This window comes from Chionomys nivalis, chromosome 8, assembly GCF_950005125.1.
Source record: "Chionomys nivalis chromosome 8, mChiNiv1.1, whole genome shotgun sequence".
Classification (NCBI taxonomy): domain Eukaryota; kingdom Metazoa; phylum Chordata; class Mammalia; order Rodentia; family Cricetidae; genus Chionomys; species Chionomys nivalis.
The window spans coordinates 51,483,733-51,507,843 of record NC_080093.1 but is presented as its reverse complement, the minus strand read 5'-3'; the positions used below and the strand labels follow the sequence as shown (position 1 = coordinate 51,507,843).

At 48.3% G+C, this 24,111-nt stretch overlaps 1 protein-coding gene across 6 annotated transcripts in view; it reads left to right on the top strand.

Annotated features, from left to right (window-relative positions):
* Nucleotides 1–13,254: 13,254 nt before the first annotated feature.
* Kmt5b (lysine methyltransferase 5B) overlaps nt 13,255–24,111 on the top strand; it is a 47,572-nt gene continuing 36,715 nt past the window's right edge. For 2 of the 6 annotated variants that reach the window (XM_057777360.1, XM_057777356.1), the window contains exon 1: nt 13,255–13,720. In XM_057777360.1, the coding sequence (XP_057633343.1) occupies nt 13,684–13,720 (37 nt within the window). In that variant the 5' untranslated portion in view covers nt 13,255–13,683. Of the gene's footprint in view, nt 13,733–13,931; nt 14,063–22,475; nt 22,621–24,111 lie in introns of those variants that run through there. The other 4 variants (XM_057777357.1, XM_057777359.1, XM_057777362.1 and 1 more) reach the window with 4 other exon arrangements.

The window sequence follows — 24,111 nt, the reverse complement described above, 5'->3', positions numbered from 1 at the left end:
CTTCTTACAAAGTTCTCCTGGGCTGGGAAGATGTTCTGTAGATAAAGCACGTACATGCATGCTTAAGCACTAGGCTGGCATAGAGGGCAACATCAGATAGATTCCCAGAGCTCTATGGCCGGCTAGTCCAGGGCAAATAGTGAGCTCCAGGCTCCGTGAGAGAAGCTGTCTAAAGAAAGAAGGTGGAGGGGCAGAGAGATGGCTCAACGGTTAAGAGCGCTGTCTGCTCTCCCAGAGGACCCGGGGTTCAATTCCAAGCATCCACATGGCAGCTCACACCTGTACGTAACTCCAGTTCCAGGGCTTCTGACTGCCTCATGCAGATGTACATGAAAGCAAAACACCGATGAACGTAAAATAAAAATAATTAAAGAAAGAGAGAAGAGCTGGGCGGTGGTGGCGCACGCCTTTAATCCCAGCACTTGGGAGGCAGAGGTAGGCGGATCTCTGTGAGTTCGAGACCAGCCTGGTCTACAGAGCTAGTTCCAGAACAGCCTCCAAAGCCACAGAGAAACCCTGTCTCGAAAAACCAAAAAAAAAAAAAAAAAAAGAGAGAGAGAGAGAGAACAAAGAAGGTAGAGAGAATCAAAAGAAGACACCTGGCCTTGTCTTCTGAAGTCCACATGACCATGCACAGGTGAAAACACCCACACACATGTGTGCAGACACGTGTACACCACACGCAGAGAGAATTGAAATTTGTTCATGGAGGGCTGGAGAGATGGCTCAGAGGGTAAGGGCACTAGCTGCTCTTCCAGAGGTCCCGAGTTCAATTCCCAGCAACCACATGGTGGCTCACAACCATCTGTAATGAGACCTGGTGCCTTCCTTGCCAGCAGTATATTGTATGCTCAATAAATAAACCTTTAAAAAAAAAAAAGAAAGAAATTTGCTCATGGAATTCAAAGGCCAGTTTGAGCTGTCAGGAAAGTCAGCCAACTTGAAAACAGGAGAATGGGGGAAATTATCTAACCTGAGAAATAAAAATGTTTTTTGGTTTCTTTTTTGAGGAAAAGTGAACATAGTCTCTGGGACAGTCTGTAACACAGAGATAAGTGAGCCAACACACACTGTGGGGTTCCAGTGGGAAGGGAAGAACAGAGGGATGTTTATAGAAAAGATGTCCAGCCGGGCAGTGGTGGCACGCGCCTTTACTCCCAGCACTCGGGAGGCGGAGGCAGGTGCATCTCTGTGAGTTCAAAGCCAGCCTGGTCTACAGAGTGAGTTTCAGGACAGCCAGGGCTACTCAGAGAAACCCTGTCTCCAAAAACAAAAGCAGAGAGGGAGAGAGAGAGAGAGAGAGAGAGAGAGAGAGAGAGAGAGAGAGAGAGAGAGAGAGAGAAAGGGGGGGGGCGGGGGCAAGGAAGCCTTTATGTTCCCAGGTCAGATGAAATATAAACATATTAGAAAAAGTTTACCAGACTGCAATCAGAGGAGTTCAAGGACCCACAAAACACAGGTAATAATTAAACTTCTGACAGAAAGACATGCTGAGAATTTTGAATGCACTCCAGGAGGTAACACACTCCTTTAATCCCAGCACGTGGGAGGCAGAGACAGGAGGATCTGTGTGAGTTTGAGGCCAACTTAGTCCACATATAGAGACCCTGTCTCAAAAACCAAAATTAAAAACGTAAAACTGGGCAATGGTGGCGCACATCTTTAATCCCAGCACTTGGGAGGCAGAGGCAGGCGGATCTCTGTGAGCTGGAGGCCAGCCTGGTGTACAGAGAGAGTTCCAGGACAGCCAAGGCTAAACAAGGAAATCTTGTCTTTAAATAAATAAAGAAGCAAAAAAAAAACAAAGAAAGACAGACAGACAGACAAACTGCTATACGTTGAACAAGCGAGAGAGGAGCGATCTGCTGCACAAGGGACTCTCAAAGGTCATCAGCAAATTTCTCATCACAGACTTTGCAATAGAACAGGTTTGCATGGTCCCAGAAGCAAACAAGGGACTGGAGAAGTGGCTCAGAGGTTAAGAGTACTAGTTGCTGGGATACAAGACCTGAGTTTGGTTCTCTGCACCCACACGGTGGCTCACAACCACTTGTAACTCCAGCTCTAGAGGACTCAACACCCTATTCTGAGCTCGAAGGGGAGACTTCACCAGTGTGCACAAATCCACACTCTCATACATGTACACATATGAAGTCAGAGAGCTGGCTCAATGATTAAGAACATTTACTGCAGCTGGACAGTAGTGGCACATGCCTTGAATCCCAGCACTCAAAAGGAAGAGGCAGATGGATTTTGCAAGTTCAAGGCCACCCTGGTCTACAAAGCAAGTTCTAGGACAGCCAGAACTGTTACACAGAGAAAACCTGTCTCAAAAACAAAGAAGAAACAAAGAAGAAAAGAAGAAGAAGAAGAAGAAGAAGAAGAAGAAGAAGAAGAAGAAGAAGAAGAAGAAGAAGAAGAAGAAGAAGAAGAAGGGTTCGGTTCCCAGCACCCACATGGCAGTTCACAGATCCAGCTCCAGGGATCTGGCACCAGGTACTCATACATTCAGGCAAACACTCACACACATAAAATTAAATAAATAAATCTTTAAAAAGAAAGAAGACATGAAATAGTGAGCAGAGAATCCTGGGTCCTGCAAAACTGTCCTTCAAGAGTGAAGAGAACGTTAAATACATTAACAGGTAGACAGAGCAGGGAGAGCTCCTCACACAGAGACTTGCCACCCAGCATGCTTCTGTCAGCCCTTCTAAGAACAAAGAAATGCCACTCAACAGTAGCCTGAAGCTGTGAGATGTAAGAGTTCAGAAAAGCCACGGTGCACAGATGAGTCATTGCACAAGGATGAGCCATTGCACAAGGATGAGCCATTGCACAAGGATGAACCATTGCACAATGATGAGCCATTGCACAAAGATGAGCCACTGCACACAGATCGCCATTGCACAAGGATGAGCCACTGCACACAGATCGCCATTGCACAAGGATGAGCCATTGCACACAGATCACCATTACACAAGGATGAGCCATTTCACACGGATGAGCCATTGTACAAGGATGAGCCATTGCACACGGATGAGCTAATGCATAATGATCATCCATTGCACATGGATGAGTCAATGCACAGTGATCAGCCATTGCATGTTGTTCTAGTTAGGTTTTCTATTGCTGTGATGAAGCGCTATGGCCAAAGCAACTTGGGGAGGAAAGGGTTTCTTTGACTTACGCTTCCAAGTCATCATTGAAGGATGTTAGACAGGAACCTGGAGGCAGCAGTTGCTACAGAGGCCATGAAGGCATGCTGCTTACTGGCTTGCTTCCCATTGCTTGCTCAGAACATAGGATCACCAGCCCAGGAATGGTACCACTCACCATGGGCTGGGCTCTACCCCATCAATCACTACTTAAGAAAATGCCTTACTGCTGGATCTTATGGAGGTATTTCCTCAATTGAGGTCCCCTCTTTCAGATGGTTCTAGTTTGTGCCAAGTGATGTAAACTAGCCAAGACACACATGGATCGGCCGTTGTACACAGATGAGCCACTGCACTTGGATGAACCATTGTATCCTGGCTTTGTGGCTGAGGATGACTTTGAACTGCTGATCCTCTTGCCTCTGTCTCCTTAGTGCTGGAATCATAGGTCTTTGCACCACACTCTTGACTCAATAATTTCATTACATGACATTCTAACAAGAACTGGAGAAGACGTCAGTGGCTATCAGGGCCGGGGAATGCAGGGTTTGAGGTGGCTGTGTGAAGGCAACAGTCCCAATCCCCTGCTCTCTGGGGTCACCTGATCTAGGGATGGCAGCTGCTTCTTGGTCTTTCCCAGCTCTCCATCTCTGAGCCACTCTCCTGTCCCCTCCTGGGTTTGTTTTCTCAGGTCTCATCCATACATTAGGCGAGGTTAGGGTAACACCCGCAGCATTCCAGGTGTCTGCAATGCTTGTGTGCTTTGTCAGCTCGCTGTGCCCTCCTGCCTGTGTGGACAACTTGCTGAGACTTTGAACCATTCCTCCCTGCAGCTCAGTCTCACGGGCCCATGCCCACAGGCACACCCTGGTCCTTCAGTCACCAGGAAGTCCTAGGCTCTGAAATAGGTCATAACTTTAAAAAAAAGAAAGGAAGAGAGGAAGGAAGGAAGGAAGGAAGGAAGGAAGGAAGGAAGGAAGGAAGGAAGGAAAAAAGTGCCTGAGCCATTGGCTCCTCGGTGAGGGTAATATTACCACCAAGAGCCCAGCCACCTGAGACAAAGGATTGCTTGCCTACCCTGAGGACCAGGGCTTAAATCAGTTAGTAGAATGCTTGCCCACGAAGCCACGACTTGATCCCTAGCACCTCACAAAAAAGCTGTGGTGCTGTATATCTGTAATCCCAGTACTGGGGAGGGGGGTAGAGGCAGAAAGATGTGGCCTTTAGGGTCGTCCTCAGCTATGTAAGGACCTGGAGGCCTCGTGAAGTAAACAAGTACTGTGCCACTGGCCTGCAGCCCAGTCGTTATTTAAAAGGTTTTTCTATTATTTCACTTATTATTTATTTATGGTGTGGTGTATGTGGTGTGTGTGTGTGTGTGTGTGTGTGTCTGTCTGTCTGTCTGTCTATGTGTATCTGTGCCCTCTGGTTATTCCCTTGTCCATTTTTGTTTATGGAAGATAGCCAAGTCTGAGAAAGATCTGGTAATAACCAGGGACAGGGCCTGAGTCACACCACTAGGCGAGAGACTGAAAGCAGCTTTCTTAGCAGGGGTGCTGTCTGAGGAGGAGAGGTGCCCCAGTCAGTTGTAGCAGCCTCGCTCTTGCTAAATTCATCTCCTTCTTCCAACTCTCTCTCTCTTCCTTTCTTTTCTCCTCCTCTTCCACCACCCTCTTTTTCTTTTTAGTTTTTATTATTTTATTTTATCTTATTTTATTTTACAGACAGAGTTTCTGTAGCCCAAAAGGTCTAATCCCTCTAACTTCCCACTGGGAAGAGGGTCCACCTGAACCGGAAGGAGTGACCCCTAGAGTCCAGCAAGGATTGCCATTGATGTGAAATGCCCTTTACAGACTCATGTCTTTGAACAGTTGGTACTGAGGTGAACCTGCTTTGAAATGCTGTGGAGCCTTTGGGGGTGGAGCCTGGTGGGAGGAGGAAATCTTGGAGGGCAGGCAGCTCTTACAGCTCACAGTCCAGCCAGCTTCTTCCCCCTTCTCTGCTTCCTGATCCACCCAGACACGAACGAGTGTCTCCCACTCCAGCTGCCCAGGCAAGAGTCACTCCCAATGCCCTGCCCTTCCCTTATGGTGGACGGTAGACCCTCAAACCTTGACTAAAAAGAAATCCTTCCTCCCCGAGTTGCTTTTTATCAGCTATTTGGACACAGTAATTAATCAAGTAACCAGGTCATGGGCCCAAGCAGTCGGGACAGGGCTCTCAGCACTGCTTAGATCCCTCCCCCAACTGAAGCCCCTGCATCGCAGCAGCTGTGGGCAACCCTGCTCCAGGTCACCTCCGAGTGGCCTCCATCTAATGACAGACTGGAGCAGGATTTGGAGAGGGGAGGAGGCTCAGTACTCCGGGTCCGGCTCCCAGTTTGTGGTGGAGACGTTCATTCCCGAGGACTCCTCCCTCCGTCCTCGTTGAACTGCCGCCTCTCCTATCCTCTCATCAGTCTCTTGCCTGGAACCCAGGACCTTGGCGGAGCAGCAGCTATCTGAAGAGAGCATGGGTCCTGTGGGAACAGGAATGCTCTAAGCTTGACTGCTATGGACGAATAGGGCTGAAAGGGAGACACGAGGACCCACTTCCATGGGGCAACCCCATTCTTCTGCATCCACCAACTGTCCCCACTGTGGCCACTCCAGTACCTGTGATTGGAATGGAGGTTTTTCTGTCCCTGGTGTCAGGCAAGAGGTAACGCTGGTCATTGGTGATAGACAGATTCTCACTCGGGCCATTTGCATCCTTGCTGGGACAACTCTACTCTGAAGTGTTTCCCCCACTGACACCCAGATGCCGAGTAGTCCTGAACCACAGTTGCCCACAGAGTTACCCAAACCTTCATACCAGCTTCTTGCTTCCTTCCCCGCTTCCCTAACTTCATGCTGGAGTTTCCTGGGGTGCTCTCTAAAGTCTTTTTCTCAGGGTCAGCTTCTGGGGAACCCAGGCTGAGAGAGATGATCTGGGCTATGATAACAGGAAGGAGCCTGTATCAGTCAGTTCTCTAGGAGGAACTGAAGCAGTACAATGGATATACACTCTGAAGGGGGTTTGTTAGCTCGCTTTGCATCATACAGGCTGGAGCGTCCTATGACAATCCGCACACCAGATGAGAACCTAGTTTGGCCCATAAAGCTGGACAGCTGAGCACTTCCAACTTGCCACTGAAGGCCTGGAAGGTTCCTAGAGAGCCACTGGTCTCCATTTCAGGGTGCGAGCAGAAGCAGCTGGACTCCAATGTAGGGGTGGCAGCAGCAACAGAGCAGATGGACGCACCAGCAAGGGGCGGGCACTGGTTTGGGCTGGTGGGATGGCTCGGTAGGCAAAGGTCCTGCTGCCAAGTCTGAGAGCATGCGTGAGTTCCTTCCCTGGGACCTACATGGTGGAAGGAGAGACGTGGTTCCGAACAGTTGTCCTCTGGCTTCCACACCTGCATCATGCTAGGCAAATGTGTGTGTTCATATGTACGCAAACACACACACATATACACACAAATAAAAGTATAAAACAGCGTTTCTCTAAGACTTCCTTGTATCTGAGCCACGGGTGGAAGGCATCACTCCCTCTAGGACAGGGTTATTCTTCCGTCCAGGAAATACTCTTCCAGACTTGCCCATAGGCGTGTCTTTAATTGATTCCAGATCCAATCAAGTTGATAGCTGTGGTGGTTTGAATGAGAACACCCTCTATAGACTCTTATATTTAAAAACTTGGTTAGAAATTGATGAAACTATTTGGGATTAGGAGGTGTGACCTTGCTAGAGGAGGTGTGCCACTCAGGGTGGGCTTTGAGGTTTTAAAGGCCATTCCTAGTTGTCAGGTTCTTCCTATGCCTTGGGCTTGGGACTGAGTTGTAAGCTTTCAGCAAGTGCGCCATTGCCACACTGTGCCTTCACCTGTGCCCTCACCTGTGCCTTCACCTGTGCCCTCACCTGTGTCTTCACCTGTGCGTTGAGCCTCTGCCCTCAAACACATATGCATGCATACACAACACATACAAAATGAAAGAGAGGAAGGAAGGAAGGAAGGGAGGGAGGGAGGGAGGGAGGGAGGGACGGAGGGACGGAGGGACGGAGGGACGGAGGGAGGGAGGAAGGATACTCAAACCAAGTGTGGAGATTCTTTTCCACTTGCCAGCAGCCTTGCTCCTCCCTTGTTTACAGAGGCCCTGTCCTAGGACCTGAAGTGGGTGCCTGAAACCTCTGCTAGTACTAAAGCAACATAGTATATGCTTTGGATTTTCTTCCTCCTTCCTTCCTTCCTTCGGTTTATTTTGTTTATATTGATGTGAATGTGTGGGAGTGTGCGCATGCATCTAGGTGCTTCAGGGGCCAGAAGAGAGTGTCAGATCCCCTGGAGCAGGAGTCACAGGGTTGTGAGCTACCTGACATGGGTGTTGAGAATCATATTTCAGTCCTTTGGAAGAACAGGAAGCATGCACCCATCTCTCCGGCCCCTAAAATGGAACTATCCAAATATTCATTCATAAAGATTACTTAATATCCCATCTGTGTCCTCCGTGGAGTGGATAACGGTGCCCACCTTGGGGAAGGTTGCTGCTGTTCTCTGTCCCCTGATTTGCTGACTTATTTCTTCTAGAAACATCCTTCACATGCACCAGAAAACAGTGTTTATCCAGCTATCTGTGCACCTTGAGTCCAGCAAGGCTAACAAATGATATTGACCATGACATCCAAAGGACAGCACAAGCCTTCCTTTCTGCTCTGGTGAGCCAGCTCTTGACTCCTCACCTGGAAAGTCATCTCCACTGGGACCAGCGGGAAGCAGTCTTTAATCTCTCAGAATATGATCTGGGAAAATCATCACCTCAGCTTTTGGTGCAGGAATCACCATTCCTGGGAATTTACCAGAGACAAGTCGGCTACCCAAAGTGTACTCCTATGAGAAAACCATGAGGGAAGGATGATGTCATAAATTCATCCTTGCCAGAGGCTTAGTTTAGGAAAGGCTCTCAGTCCATGCAGCGGCAGGGAGGCACCTTAGGAAAGTCTCAAGTGTTTGGAGAAGGTTCTAGAACAGTGTCCCTCCTCCTCAATGTCCTCCCGAAATAACTGGCCCCTACCTGGCCAAAGGAACTGGAATCTTCAGGGTTTTGCCTTGCACCTGGAGTTGATCTGTGAACTAAGCCAGTCATGGATGTGATGGCAGAAACATTCGAGAGGAATCAACATTGCAGAGCTCCCTGGGTCAGAGACACTGTGGGAAGACTGGAGATGTGTTTACCGAGTGCAAACTAAACTCAATTAGCTTTTTGTTGTTGTTTTTTGTTTTGTTTTCCAGCTTCACCCTCTAATTTGAGTACATTTCACATAGGACTTAGATTTCAATTTTAGAATTTTCCAACATGCCTTCCTGAATAATTGGAGCCCAGAGACCCTTCTAGCTGACCTAAAGTCTGGCGTCTACATGGGCAAGCCACCTAGCAGGGCATAAATGGCTCTTCAAGTCTCTTCCTACTGAATAGGTTTTTAGTTCTAGGAACTATGCAGTTTAAGTCAAACCTTCCCCCCACCACCCGAAACAGAGTTTCTCTGTGTAGCTTTGGAGCCTGTCTTCAAACTCACCCTGTAGATCAGGCTGGTCTTTAACTCGCAGAAATCCACCTGCTTCTGCCTCCCAAGAGCTGGGATTAAAAGTGTACACCACCACTACTCAGCCCATTTTTTTTTTAAACTGTGGCTCATGGCTTCATTCTGTCAACAAGATGTTTGTCAACAAATTCACCCATGCTGTTGGTAATAGTAGCTCATTCCTTTGTATTTGAGCGGCATTCATTCTTTTATTGACTGGCATTTGGGTTCTGTTTATTTGTTTGTTTTGAAATGGGGTTTCTCTGTGTAGCCCTGACTGTCCTAGAACTTGCTCTGTAGACCAGGCTGACCTTGAATTTAGAGATCTGCCTGCTTCTGTCTCCCGAGTACTAAGATTAAAGGCATGTGCCAAGCCGGGTGGTGGTGGCGCACGCCTTTAATCCCAGCACTTGGGAGGCAGAGGCAGGCGGATCTCTGTGAGTTTGAGACCAGCCTGGTCTACAAGAGCTAGTTCCAGGACAGGCTCCAAAACCACAGAGAAACCCTGTCTCGAAAAACCAAAAAAAAAGATCACACTCTTTTCTGGAGGACCCAAGTTCCGTACCCAGTATCCCTCAGGTGTTCACAGCTGCCTGCTGTTCTAGGGGATCTGATGCCGTCTTCTGGCCCCCAATGGCACATACTCACATGCGCAGAACCACACAAGTATGCATAATCAAAAATAAATCTTAAAAAAAAAAGAACAAAGACTTGAACTAGCAGTGTTCTCGTGTCTCACTGTGTGAAGAGCCATCCAGAAGGCAGACACCAGACATAGCATCATGGTCTCAGATTTGCCATGATGCTATCCTTGTCAATGACCTAGCTGCTTAGCCACAGATATGTGGCTATCATAACAAAAGAAGGATGAATAGAGTTCTCTGTGCATAATTCCAGGTGTGTGAGTTAAGAAAATAGTATCTCATTGAAAATACATTTGTAAATTTTGGAAATTAGTATTACAAATATAAATTGCTTCAAAAGGTCTAGATTTAGTTGTGTGTATGTGGGGGAGTGTTAAATGATGCTGTGTTGTGGGAACCCTAAGAATGACATCTTTTGGCCACATTTAACTTGGTGTCTGATTATCCCAGGTAGATGCTCTGAACAAAAATCCAATGTTGTTCACTGCTTCCAAGTTCAATAATATGAAGAAGAAATGCCATCAACTGAACAACCTTGAACCCCTAGAGCTGGGATTGGGGTCAGTCCCCTTATCCTTGGAGCACCAACTCTGGAACGTTAAATAACTCCTCCCCACTCCCTCCCATAAATCATAATTTCTGTCCTCTATATGGCATTCCAGGGGCAGCCTTAAAGGCTGGAGAGGTAGCGATGAAGAAGACAAGGCCCCTTAGTGGCAAAGACTAAGGGCTCAAAGAGAGAGTCAGCTAATAGAACAGTAAGTCAAAGAGGTAAGGTCTTGGGCCACTGCTGATCTGAGCAACTGCAGGTATTAAGGGACAAAGGGGACAGCACTGGAGCTGAGTGACAGAAGTGTCTGAGAGGAAGCAGTCCTCCAGAGGGTTCCCAGAAATGTCCATCCATTTCCCCTCAGTTTCAGATACTTGTTTTCAGTAGAGCAGTCTTGTATTTGCTGGGAAAGAGGCTTGGAGAGGTGCGCATAAGCATCTAAACACCCAGGTGGGCTGTGGTGGCGCACGCCTTTAATCCCAGCACTAGGGAGGCAGAGGCAGATGGATCTCCGAGTTAAAGGCCAGTCTGGTCTACAGAGTGAGTTCCAGGACAGCCAGGGCCACACAGAGAAAACATGTCAAAAAAAAAAAAAAAAAAAAAGTCCAAACATCCAAACTGCTTTACAAGTAGAAGTGACGAAGTGACTTCCCTAACCTGGAATTCCAGGGTCAGCTCCATCTGCAAATACTCTGGGTCTCAGTGAGCAATCCCCTGCAGGCAACAGGAACTACTCAAACTGACCTTTTGAGAAGGGGTACCCTGGGGTGGGCCAGGCTGGGTGTCTAGAGTGCTCCTGGACATATTAATCCCCGCCTGCTGGGGCCACCGGAACTGACTCTGTGGACTTTGTCAGCGTCCTGGCAAGGGTATTGCTTGCTCAGGGGACCTGTCAGTAGGAAGGTGGCTCCCGCTGGTCAGCTTCAGGGTGCTTCTGCCAGGGCTGACTGAGACCCTCCCGCCAACTTGGCCTTTCTTTAGAGCTGTTAAGCCTTGGCAGTCCAGGCAGTCTGGGTGGTGGCCTAGGCTCTGTGGCTGGCTCTCCCACCATAGAGCATCCAGAGGCTTCATGTTGTAAATGCCAAGGCTCCTGTCATGTGGGGGCCCAGCAGGTGCCTGGCCTTCTATTTCCTGACCCTGCTCCTTGCCAGCTGGCAGGAAGAGCCTTTAGCTGGCAACTCTCACTACAGGGAAGTCTAATTTTCAGTTTTCCCCAGGAGGGTAGCTCCCAGCTGTGGCAAGGGCCAGCTCTGCAATGACCTCCCTAGATCGAGACCTCTAAAAGCTCCAAGATTTCAGCACGGCTCAACAAAGGTCCTGAGCCCAGCCCAGTTTCACTAATGATCATGGTCGACCTAGGCCTCACAGGGGCCACAGAAGAGCAGCAGCTGATGTTAGGGACTCGGAGGAACAGCCCAGCACCGGGGGACTCAAGGTTGTGCTGTGCTCATGTGTCTTCCATGCCCGGCTGGAATCCCAGCCCACTCCCTTGGAAGGCAATGCCCACACCACCAGCCTGGCATTCAGTAGGGAATAAATGGAACCACTGGCATCTGGGAAGGTTAGAGCCTTACAGAGTTGGGAACTTGGGTGAGCCTGGAGGGTCACGTGCTAGTTTGGGGTGGAAAAGACAGGGGCACTTGGGACCAAGGGATGCTGAGGTTTTAGCTGGACTCGAAATCTGAGCATCACATCCCTGAAAGCCAAGCTAGGGCCATAGGTGCCCATCGGAGATAGATGGTGCCCCACGTGTGCTCATCTCCTCAGCAATCAATTTCAGTGTCTCTGACATGTATCTGGAGTCAAGCCCTACAGAAGTCTTTGGGAGAAAACGTTTAGTAAGAAACTAGGGAAAAAATCAAAACAAAGATCAAAAGAATTGTTAGCTGTATCAGCAAAACGGGAATACAGCATGATGGACCTGATGCCACAGGTGACTGACTGCACTTGGAGCAAAAGGGCAGGAAGTAGACCTGGGCGTGTGAAGACCTACTTCCCCTGTGGCTGGTCAAGGCTATGCCCACTGCCCACTCCCGAAATGGTCTGTGGAGTGAGGATACAGGTCACACTTCTGAGTACCCTGCAGAAGTTTTGGTTTTGAAGAACTACACCCTCCCAGTTACGCGTCTTCACTGAGCCTGCTTCCCGTCGGTGGAAGGACAAACGTCATGTCTACCATTCAAGATCAAAGAGGATAATAGGAGGTAAGTTGATAGTAGCTGGACTTTAGGACCACGTCCCCCGCTGAGCTATCTTCTAGAAAACGCCCACTGTGCCAGGGTATGTGCACGGGCGCAGGGTGGCGGTGGTGTTTGCCGGGGAACCAAGGCAGGTTGGTGTTCTGGAATTGCCTCAGCTGCCTGCCCTGTCTGATGCGTCTGCGGGATCGGCATGCTTTCTTCTCTTCCACCGCCTGACCATTTTCGTACGTTTCCCTAACACCCTCCACCTCACTCTGGGGTGCTTGCTTCTGTATGCGTGTGGCAATCTCAGACGTCTCCTTGCAGGTCCCAACCACCAGCTTTACTAATTTAAAGTCTGAGTTTTAGACAGTAGTGTGCAAGGGGCTCTGGCTCCAGCCCGGACCAGTTGAAAAGTCACTTAACCAGTTCGTGCCTCAATTTCCCTGTGTGTAAACTAGGACCCACAATGCTCTCTATCTCCGGGAATTACCCTGAGGAGTAAATAAGGCTCGCTGGGAACGATGCCTGGTTGGGGACGAAGATGTGACCCTCGTTATTGTTGCGTGACACCACTTATCCGACTGCAAATCCAAGGGGTGGGGCTTCGCCATACCCCAGGCGTGGGTGCAAGCCACTCCGGATCTTCCGCCCTAAGCTCCCTGAGGACCAAACCTCTTTCCTCGCGCCGGTGGAGCCCGAGGAGGGTAAGGAGTGGCCGTGTCGCGGAAAAGCTGGCACTCAGTAGGTGCTCAAGGAGCAGCCAGTGTCAACACGGGTGACCCAATGCAACTCCTTCCCGCCTCCCGCGTGGTAACGCTCCGGTGGCCCACATGGTCTTGAAGGGTGTTTCTGCTCCCAACGACACCCATCCCCACAACAAAGAAACTCGCCATCCCCAGCCGCCTCCCCTCGGTTCACCCCGGGGGCACAGCGGGCCCGGAGCGCCGCACGCCGGTAGCTGTCCCCCGAAATCGCGGCTCGGGAGCTGTCCCTGGTAGGTGCAGGTGCGCGCGGGACGGGGGCGGGAGTCGACCCCGAAGGGCAGCGAGCAGCCAGCGAACTAGGTGGCGCCCGCCGGGCGCGCGGCGACACCGCCTCCACCGAGATTTAAAGGGCAGCTGGGCGGAGGGATCTTCGAACGACTCTCGCTGCGATCCCTCCGCCTCGAGGCGCAGCGACGGCCAACGACGCGGCTCCTTCTCGGAAAATCGCTTCTGTGCCTCCGCCGTCGGGTGCTGCGGGGCGGAACTCCATTCTCTCTGGCGTCTCTCCGCCTCCTCCCTCAGAATTCCGTCGAAGCCATCGCGGCGACTGGCGTGGGGCAAAGGAGCGCGTACGCTCGTAGCCTGCGTGGTGTCCCTCCGCCGTCATCCGTGAACTTCTTTTCGTGTCCTTCCACCGAGCCCGGGCGGTGTCCGGGTGGCTCACCGGGGGCGGCGACGCGTCTGCGGCGCGGCAGCGAGGCTCGGGGGCTATGAGGTGAGGACACCGGGGACCAGAGGCGGCACCCGGCGCTGCGCGAGAACGCAGGACGCGAAGCCCCGAAGCCGGCGGATGCCTCCCAGACCCCGCGGCTGCGCGCGAGGCGGAGGTGAGGCCCGAGGTCTGTGAGGTCGTAGTGGCCCAGCGCTGCGAGTCAGGGCTCGGGGACCGGGGCTGGGCGCGGGCCGCGGTGACGGCCGCGGCGGCGGGGTTGGGGGGGCGCTCGGCGGCCGCGGACTCCTTTCTCTCGCCCCCCCCCCCGTCAGCGGAGGCAGCGGGCGGTGCTACGTCCATGCCGCCATATTGGATTCTACTCTCCAGTTTTTTCTAAGGAAATATTTTTTTGGTGATTAATTTTTTGGAGGGACGGAAAAGTGTGGCCGGGCGCTTCGGGAGCCCGGTTGCGAGGATCTCGGATGGGCCCGGTACTGGAAGGCGGGCCGTGCTGGCGGTGAGCCGCGGAGGGCGTGCGTGCGTGCTTGCGGGAACCGGGCCGCGCGCGGGGCGGGGCTGCGGGGCCGGGGCGGCCGGGCGAGCGAGCGGGCGAGCGCGGCCTGCAGTTGTGGCGGCGGCCGGAAGGGAGCGGTAGCGGTCGTCGGGGGCCGGGTCGCGGCCGCACGAGGGGAGCTGTTCGGCCGCTCGGGATTGGGGGACTGTGTTTTGCCTCTTCTCCAATGGGCGGCCGCGAAGCTTCTCGCCCAATCTGCTCGCGCTGGCGCGCCGAACTTTCGGTTGTTTTTGTTTTGGCCCGAGCCTCGTTTCCTGTCGCTCCAGGCTCAGCCTGTCGCTCTGCGGTACGCGCCCTCCCCTCGGTGCTGTCCCGCGGCGTCTCGGGGCCCGGCTCGGAGGCGCTGGCGTCACCCGGTCGGTCGTCCCGATCGTCCGACCCGGGGGTGCGAGAGGGAGACGAGAAGTTCGTTTTGAAGAACTTTCTGACGGACTTCACTCTGAGACACTATTCTCTCAGGGGAGCGGGCAAGATGAACTGCCTGGATTGGTGAAGATTTTTTTTTTTTTAACCTGCCTTCTAGACTTAGAACTGTGTGCCACAGTGGCCTGAGGGGTCGGAGTCTGCTGAGCGGACGGATCTCTTAGAAGAAGTCGCTTCCCCTGCAACTTTTACCCGTTCCGTTTTTGTTTTTTTGTTTTTAATCGACAGTAACGCCCTTCGATTTGTGTGTGAAGTCCATGCCTGAAGAGTGAATTGCCAAATTCACACCCTTACTGTATAGATGCAGGTTTGACCGAGCCCCTCACTAGGGGCGCCCTATGGTCCGGGGGTTAAAGTTAGAGTGGAGAAAGCCCGGGCAGTGTTTGAGTCTACACCCTCTCCCAGGCTCACCTGCGCTAGTTTCCCAGCCCCTCCGGTCCCAACACATACCCATCTTCAGAAAAGGCCCAGAATGTGGCCCGCTGGAGCAAGCTTTCTGGCTGGCCCCCACAGAAAGCACCTCACGAAAGAGATAGTTTGTTAATCTCCAACTTGTCAGACTTGGTAGTTTTTCAAAATGTATCCAGTCAGCGCCATTGAAAGTATTCCTTAAATTGTCTTTAAAAAACCAGAAACAAAACCCTTACCTTCAGAGTATTTATACTCCAAGAGGAGAATAGGCCTCCACCCTTTCTCTGTGATTGAAACCAAACTCTTTCAAAAACCGTTTCCAAGGATTCTTTCCTTTCTCTCCCAAGTGCTCCCTAAAACGTGTTTGACTCACTGACGATACTGGGCTGCTACTCTGAGCTCCCCATATTTGTAGGAGATACCACTGGACCATGTCCGGAAAGGCTGGGTGGCAGAACTATATGCAGATGAGAGGGGTGTGCCCTGAGAGTTTGTGTGGTTGAGCAGGGGTTTTATAGGTAGGGGGGCGGTCCCTTTAGGTCTTCCTCTGATGTGAGTTCAGAAATGATTTTCTTTTCCATAGGTGTCAGCTTGTAGGTTTATAGGGCCGGCTGTGTGGCTGGGTTGTACAACAGATTGTGTATAGTGTCTGAGCAGCTCCCTTGTCTTTAGTACTTTTCCAGTGGCTTGCAGAGCAAATCCTCTAATATCAGCATGATTCCATTCCTTTGTGCTTTGTCTGTCACCTGTGAACTTTACCTTCTCTCCATTCACCAAAATCCTTCTCTGCTCAGAAGGTCTAGGACTTCGTTAGCTCTAGAGCATTCTTTTCTTGTAAATCAAGGGACCATGTGTCATCCCTCTATGGGGTGACATTATTGGCTACCTAGCATATATTGAGTAACTAGGCAGAGACAGCATGGAGTGGTTGTAGCTCAGGTAGAGCCAGCTCTGTTCATCAGAGACTAGCTTTATGTGTATGGTGTAACCTTTGCTTTTTCTGCCTTGTTTTTAGTTACCTCTTTGTTTTGGGAGTGAACAAAACACCTGTTTTACTGGCATGTTAGTGGAGAAAGTGGATTTAGTTGTGGTAAGACTCATAAATCAAAGTTACTGCAAGGTCCTGACTTGCTCACTAGGAATCCTTGTTTGTACAATAAGTTTATGGAATTCAGCCATTCAAACCTGCTAAGTTTGGTGTGGAGAGACGGCTCAGTGGTTGGTTATGAGTACTTGTTACACTTGCAAAGGATCCAAGTTCAGTTCTCAGAACCCACACCGTGGCTCCTAACCATCTGTAACTCCAGTTCTAAGGGATTGGATGCCCTCTTTGATCATTACTTTTAAATGGGCTCATGAAGAGGGAAAATAGTGTCTGTACTCAGTGAGTCTCTTAGTCACATTTTACTTTGCCATTCTCTTCCCATGGTGCTCAAGGACAGCCAAACCTGTTAGCATCTGCTGCATCTTGCCTCAGGCCCTGAGTTGGGGCTAGCTGGTGTGGGAATGGGACATGCACAGATACCTTGCAGCTCTCTAGGGTTGTTAGTAAAATTGTGGTGCTGTTTATTTATTTATTTATTTTGGTTTTTCTTTTTCTTTTTTTTTAAGTTTTTTGAGACAGGGTTTCTCTGTTATTTTGGTTTTTCGAGACAGGGTTTCTCTGTGGCTTTGGAGCCTGTCCTGGAACTAGCTCTGTAGACCAGGCTGGTCTCGAACTCACAGAGATTCGCCTGCCTCTACCTCCCGAGTGCTGGGATTATAGGCGTGTGCCACCATCGCCCGGCTGTGGTGCTGTTTATAAATATCATTTAGGGACTAGTCAGAGTACTGTGTAGTCTCTGCTGTCACTGTATTTATGGTACAGATAGGGCCAGGTCTTTCTATAGAATGACTATACATTCTCACTGAAACTGCTTCTAGTCCTAAATTCTACTAAAGATGAATTCTAAATTCATCTTTCCATATCTTCCCATTTCTAAGAACCTCCTCAATCATATTTAACATCTCTAGTTGGTGTACTTAGCTCATCTGTAGACTTCATTTAGTCTTAGATCTTTTGAAGTGTCACAAGACACTTGGCAGTTCAGGTGGCTTTTCAAATTAAGATACTAGCATACATCAGTGGTCCGAAAATCTTGATATTTAAGCCCCATATGGCTCTTACTGGCCATTACATTTTCGCAGCATTTGTGTGTAGTAGGGCACACTAACCAAGTAGACAGACCCAGCTTCTGTAGGGTTCGCATGTGGTTCAGCCTGAGCTGAATTTAGACAAGAGTTTGAGATCCAGTATTGCCACCTAAGAACAGCTTTATTTGAACTGCAAAATTCACTCCTGAGCCTTTCTTGTTTGTGATGCGAATACCTGCAGAGTAGGATAGCTGAACTGAGAGTCCTCAGTCACACATACTAGTGTGAACACTTGGTGCAGGTAACTGTGTGCATCGTGTGTGGATATGTATGTGTATGTGAGTACAGGTGGTCATGGAGTCCAAAAGAAGATCCACTGAGAGTTACAGGAGGCTGTGAGCTGCTGATGTAGTTGCTGGATTCTGAACTCGGGTCCTCTGAAAGAGAAGCAAGTGTTCTTAACCACTGAGCCTTCATCTTTTCAACCTTTGGAGTTGTGGCTCTGCATGATTTTTTTCTTAAAGTGGAAGCTCTCGGGGGCCCTCTAGTGTTCCATGGCCACAACAGCTATTCCAGCACCACGAACAGTGCCTGAAAGCTCCCAGCAGGCTTTTGCAATGTTTGTGAAAGTGAATGGATTCCAGATCTGCAGAATGAATCATTTCTTCTCATCTATAGGACTAGATGAATTATCTGGTGTGTCTTAATGACTCAGTGATCTCTGGAAAGTATTTTTGTTTTCAAGGCGATGCTTATGTTGCATTGTGGGAAGTATATAGAAGCATAGCCCACACGCTAAGAAGAAAGGGTCCCTGACCCTTTAGCCAGTGAACTAGTGGAGTCTGGGGATAGAGAGGCCATAGGAGACCTTTCCCCTTCAAGAAAGAAGCAGAAGCAGGCTTCACTCAGGGTCCTAGAAAGTTCAGGCAAAGTTAGTTGGCTCTTAACTTGTTTGGTGGATGGAAGTAAATAGCCAGAGTGCTTTTCTCTCACCCACCATGAACCTTTTTATTTTTCCTAATTAAAGTCTCTTAGTGTAGCTGTTGATTTCCTCAAATCTTTGTAGTTCTTACCAGATTGTGCTTATTTAGATGCCTGCATATGGAGTCATTTCTTCCCACACTGGACTCAACTCCATGAATGCAGAAGACATTACCATTCTGTTCTAGAATCTTCACAGTTAGGGCAAATATATCCAAGATCTGTTTTCATTGAGACTGTATTGCTTCTTTGTATAATGCTAAGAGCTTACAGTTTTTCAGTCTGACCTTGGCTTAATCTTGCCTAATTCTCCTGGCCTTGTTCTCTTTAGTACATTGGGGATGACAGTGGTAGCATTGTGCATGTGTTACGGGGCTGCATGTAGACACACGATGGTGTGCCGCCCAGTTCTTGGCACAGCTCTTGAGTGAAACCATGGTGTGGAGTGCCCAGAATACTAGTTAGGAGACTGCTTTTGTTGTGCCAGGGCAGCCACGTTGAGGTTTTCACTTTCATCTGAGCTAATGGCTACATGTTGGACATTGGATAGATATTCAGCCACACAGTCCTCGTTCACTCACTGTAGATGGGGTGCTACTTTGTAAGACATGGCTCTCTTGCATAGTGCCCATGTGTCTTGTCATCCTTGTTCCCTTCCTTGTCATTGAACTTCCTGTGGTAAGCCTAGACTATTTTTGTTTTGTTGTGTACCATGTGTTACTGGATATGGTACTTTGTTGGAAGTGAATTACTTTAGTCAAATAACTTACTACTTAAGCCTGCTCAGGTTTTTAATTTATTTTATGAGAGTTTCTCACTCAGTAGTGTAGGTTGGCCTCAAACCCTAAGTATCCTTGTCTTAGCCTCCCAAGTAGTTGGGATTACAGATATGGACCACTATGCCCAGCTGAGCCTCTTTCTTTCTTTCTTTCTTTCTTTCTTTCTTTCTTTCTTTCTTTCTTTCTTTCTTATCTTTACTCATGTTTGTGTGAGTTTATGCTGTATCTGAGAGTATCCACAGAGGTCAGAATAGGACATTGGACCCCCTGGAGCTGAAGTTACAGTTAGACACCCGATGTGGGTGCTGGAATCCAAATTCAGGTCTTCTGCAAGAGCAGTATAGTCTCTTACCTGCTGACCCATCTCTTCTAGCTCCTGAGCCTGAGATATTTTGCAGTAGAGATGATGAACTCTATAAAGAGTAGAAGTCTTTATTTTTTTTTTTTAGTCTGTTTAGTGGGGGTGGGAGGCGGGCATAGGCATGCCATGTGGAGGTCAAAGGATAACTTGCAGACCTTGGTTCTCTCCTTCCGCCGTGTGGGCCCCAAGGTCAGACTCAGGTTGTCAGAGACAACTCACTGGTCAAATTTGTTGTTGTTAAAAATGAGTGACATATGCAGAGAAACTCTGGCCATCTTTGCTTTTGCCCTAGTTACTTGGAAAGAACAGTTGGGTACTTTTATTAGTTATTTCTGCTCAGCCTATGTGCCAAACCTTGAAATTGGGCCTTTCGTTTCACTTAGGTGTTAGTTAAATGACTTAATGCTTGGTCACACTGTCAGTAAGCATGGGGTGAAGCCAGTGTGGGCTCCAGTTGTTTTGACTTCAGAATGGTCTCCTACCCACTGGGTGGGCAGCCTTTGGTGGAGCCCACCACTTGACAAACTCAAGCGTAACCCTGAAAGAACAGCCCAAGAACCACTCTTTTTGCTCAGTAGAAACTGAGTACTGTTTGGAGCTATGGACAGCAGAGTCTGCACTTACAGGTATGCAGTGGTCAGTGGTATCTGTTTCTGGAGAGGTGACTGGAAATACAGCAAAGGAAATGCTGGTTGTGTTGGGTGTTCCTATTGAGTCAGGTGGCAAGATGGAGACTGTGTGTGTGTATACTTGGTTTTTGGTGTTTTGTTTTTGTGAAATTTCTTTTTTAAAAAATAATTATTTAACTTTATGTTTTTTAGTGTGAGGGTGTCAGATTCCCTGGAACTGGAGTTACAGACAGTTGTGAACTGCCATATGGGTGCTGGGAATTGAACCCAGGTCCTTTGGAAGAGCAACCAGTGTTCTTAACTGCCAAGTCATCTCTCCAGCCTCTTATGGAGTTTCTTTCTTTCTTTTTTTTTTTAAGATTTATTTATTTATTATGTATACAGTGTTCTGTCTGTATTATGCTTGCTGGCCAGAAGAGGGCACCAGATCTCATTACAGATGGCTGTGAGCCACCATGCAGTTGCTGGGAATTGAACTCAGGACCTCTGGAAGAGCAGTCTGTGCTCTTAACCTCTGAGCCATCTCTCCAGCCCCTGTAGTTTCTTTAATAACTAAAACCTTTATTTTAGAAATATCTGTTGAGACTGTTAGAGTCAAGGGTTTGTTTTTTTTTTTTTGTTTGTTTTTTTTTTTTTTTTTTTTTGGTTTTTTGAGACAGGGTTTCTCTGTGGTTTTGGAGCCTGTCCTGGAACTAGCTCTTGTAGACCAGGCTGGTCTCGAACTCACAAAGATCCGCCTGCCTCTGCCTCCCAAGTGCTGGGATTAAAGGCGTGCGCCACCACCGCCCGGCAGAGTCAAGGGGTTCTTACATAAACACCATGATCAGGCACCCAAATAAACTGTCAATCAGTATTTTCTCTGCTGAACACTTGGGAGAGGACCGTATTTCAGGTCCATCTCTAGATCGGCAGCCAAGTACTGTAGCTGCCTGTGAGAACTTACCAGTGGAGGGGGTTATTGTTTAAAATGTTTTAGTAAGGGGCTGGAGAGATGGCTCAGAAGTTAAGAGCATTGCCTGCTCTTCCAAAGGTCCTGAGTTCAGTTCCCAGCAACCACATGGTGGCTCACAACCATCTGTAATGGGGGTCTGGTGCCCTCTTCTGGCCTGCAGGCATACACACAGACAGAATATTGTATACATAACACATAAATAAATAAATAATGTTTTGGTAAATTGAAATTTCTAGCTCAATAGACTTTCCACAAATAGGATAATGTCAGTTATATCATTCTTAAGGAATTATGTTTATGTGGTTTAGCACACACCACTTTAGTACCTAGATGTGTAATTGAGAGGCCAGCTGTATTTTTGGAACCCATGTAAGTCTGTACCTGTGTCTCACACCTGTAGTCACAGCAGGAAAATAACTGACAGTGTTTTCAATCTGTTGGTTCTAAAAGAACAGTGTCGATAGTGGTGGGATTTTGTGTGACTGGAAGTTTCTACCTTGGTGTACTTTGTTTGGTCTTTGTAGCAGTTTCCTGTGACTGCTGGAACAAACTGCCTGGCTCTTGGTGGTTTAAAGCAAGTGAATGTCACAGTGTGTTGTTGTATCACCTGGCTCAAGGCAGAGTGTGGAGAGGAGCTAGCCATAGCTTCTTCTCTGTCTCTCATTCAAGGATATTTTTTAGCATTAGGGTAGCTTACTTAGTAACGAACTATAGAAAAATGATCCCTGAAAGTATAGTCTTGGGGTAGCTTACTTAGATGATTCAGGATTAATCTTTTTATAAAACCCTAAATTTAATTTAATAATAGCATCTTTAGAGAACCTTTTCCTCATAATAGTCACAAGTACCAGAGGGTAGACCCTAACAAACGTTGCATTTTCAGCCCTCTGCCTTCTTCTTTAGAGTAAATTACCCTAGCCAACTTAACACGATCAATGGTTTTCGAAACTAGCCTTCATATTATCATGAAAAGGTGGTAGGTGAGGCTCTATAGAGATGTTTTTGACCTCAGACCTGATTCTCTTGGTTCCAGATGAAGGTATGACATTGAGAGCATCTGGAAGAGTTCTTGATTGACAGAACAGGTACATCTGACCTTAGTTGTATAGAATCTAGAAATAGAAATTGGAAAGAAATTGTAATTTGTTGGTGTGTGTGTATCTTGTCATACAGGTATAGAGACCTGTTCTTTGATTCTTTGACTGTAGGTACTGATAAACCCTTGTGGGACAGCTCCATTGTAGGTGGAGGCATCCTGTGAGTTTATAGGAATAAATAAGCTTCCTTCTTTTGTTTCCTAACACTCTTACCAAGTCTCCTGGCTTCTCAGACGGGATGCTTTCCAACAGTACAGTCACAGGAGCAAGAACTGGCCATAAATTCATGGTTGCTGCTGGGTGGTGGTGGCGCACGCCTTTAATCCCAGCACTCGGGAGGCAGACGGATCTCTGTGAGTTTGAGGCCAGCCTGGTCTACAAGAGCTAGTTCCAGAACAGGCTCTAAAAAGCTACAGAGAAACCCTGTCTCGAAAAACCAAAAAAAAAAAAAAAAAAAAAAAAAAAAAAATCCTGGTTGCTTCCTAGAAAATTGTCAACCGAGTATTTGTCCCATCAAACTGCCTGAAGTCTCTCTGTAAGAGCATCCAGTGCCCTTAACCTCTTAACCATCTCTCCACCCCTCTCTGCAGAATTTTTACAAGCAGTTTGTGTAAAACATTAAACAAAAAAGTACCATCTTGAAGTTAAAAAGAATTGGAAGCAGAGTTCTCCAAGTGGGCCAAGACTGTCAGCTCAGGAACACTGACCAGCACTGCACTTTCATCCAGAGATTGGGTGAGTCCATTGTTGGTGGACATAGGGCAGGTATACTTCCTGAAACAAGTACGTTTCCTAAGATAACTATGCTTTCTTTGGAAATGGGCTAAACTATCTCAGCTTTGGTGTTTTTTCTGACTATAAGTAAATAGATTCATTATAGTCGTTTAGGGAAAACAATCCCTCCTGTAAATGCAGCTGTCATGTTCTCATGGAAGGAGTCTGTGGTAGTAGATGGGTGCTCTTTTCCCTAGTGATACTATAACACAATGGGATTGCAAGTTTCCATTTCATTACTTTTGGAATTATTTTGTGCTAGTTTTGAGGCAGGGGTCTCACTATATAGCTGGCCTCATTCATGATCTTTTGTTTAAGCTTCCAGAGTGCTGAGATTACAGGTTGTCATGCCTAGCCTTTATCATCCCCCTCCGTCCCCCCCCACAGGGTTTCTCTTTGCAGCCCTGGCTGTCCTGGAGCTCTGTAGACCAGGCTGGCCTCGAACTCACAGACATCCACTTGCCTCTGCCTCCCAAATGCTAGTATTAAAGGTGTGTGCCGCTACCACCCTGCAACCTTCCCTTCCTTTTAATTCCCTAAATTTTCATACTGGTTCTAAACAGCCCCACACTTCTGTTTAGTACTAGAACCTGAGAAACATTCCCTCTTCCCCCAGTTGTTGATTCACTCACTCTTTGTCCCTTAGTGTTGGTAAATCAGCCTCTTGGGAATGATGCTGCCATTCCTAGTGCAATCACTGTATGTCTCCTCAGAACCTAGTTGCATCATTTTTAGATGCAGGGTCACCTCTTGGGACTTCATCATCTTCCAGCTAAGCATGTTACCTCAGTCGGGAGAATTAACTTTTAAATAGCAAATTCTTGATGTATTCTTTGGCAGAATCCTACACAGAAACAATGTATCTTGATCATACCCCCAACTCCTCCCAGCAACCCCTAGCACACCCTTTCTACTCCTTATGCCTCCCTGTCCTTGTAACCCACTGAGTGCAGTTAGTATTGCCTGTTGCCTGCTGGAGTACTGACCGAGGCTGCTGTCTTGATCTTGTGCAGATGACCACAACTGGAGTGCGCTCATGAGCGAAACGGCTCCATCATGTCCAGAAGACAACACTTAAAGTACTCCTCCCCACCATCCTGCTCTTGGGTTCTTTCCACCCCTTCCTCTCTGATGCTCTCTGAGCCTTGGAGGTAGGAGTAGGTTTGATAGAGCTGTCCCATTTTGGGCTGAGCACTCAATAATCATTTATTCTCAGCACTTTGACCAGTTTTGAATCTCTGGATTAAGTGCTGACCATTGCAGAAATAACTTCTCTGCCCAAGGTTGAGGGCAACACCGACCTGTAATATATAAACATAAATATTTAGGAGGCAGTTTGACATGCCCATTTAGCAAGTCAGCAGTAATAGGTTCCCACCATCACTACCCTCCCCCGTTTTCCTTTGAGGCAGGGGCATATGTGTTCAGCTGACCTCAAGTTGAGGCTTGTGT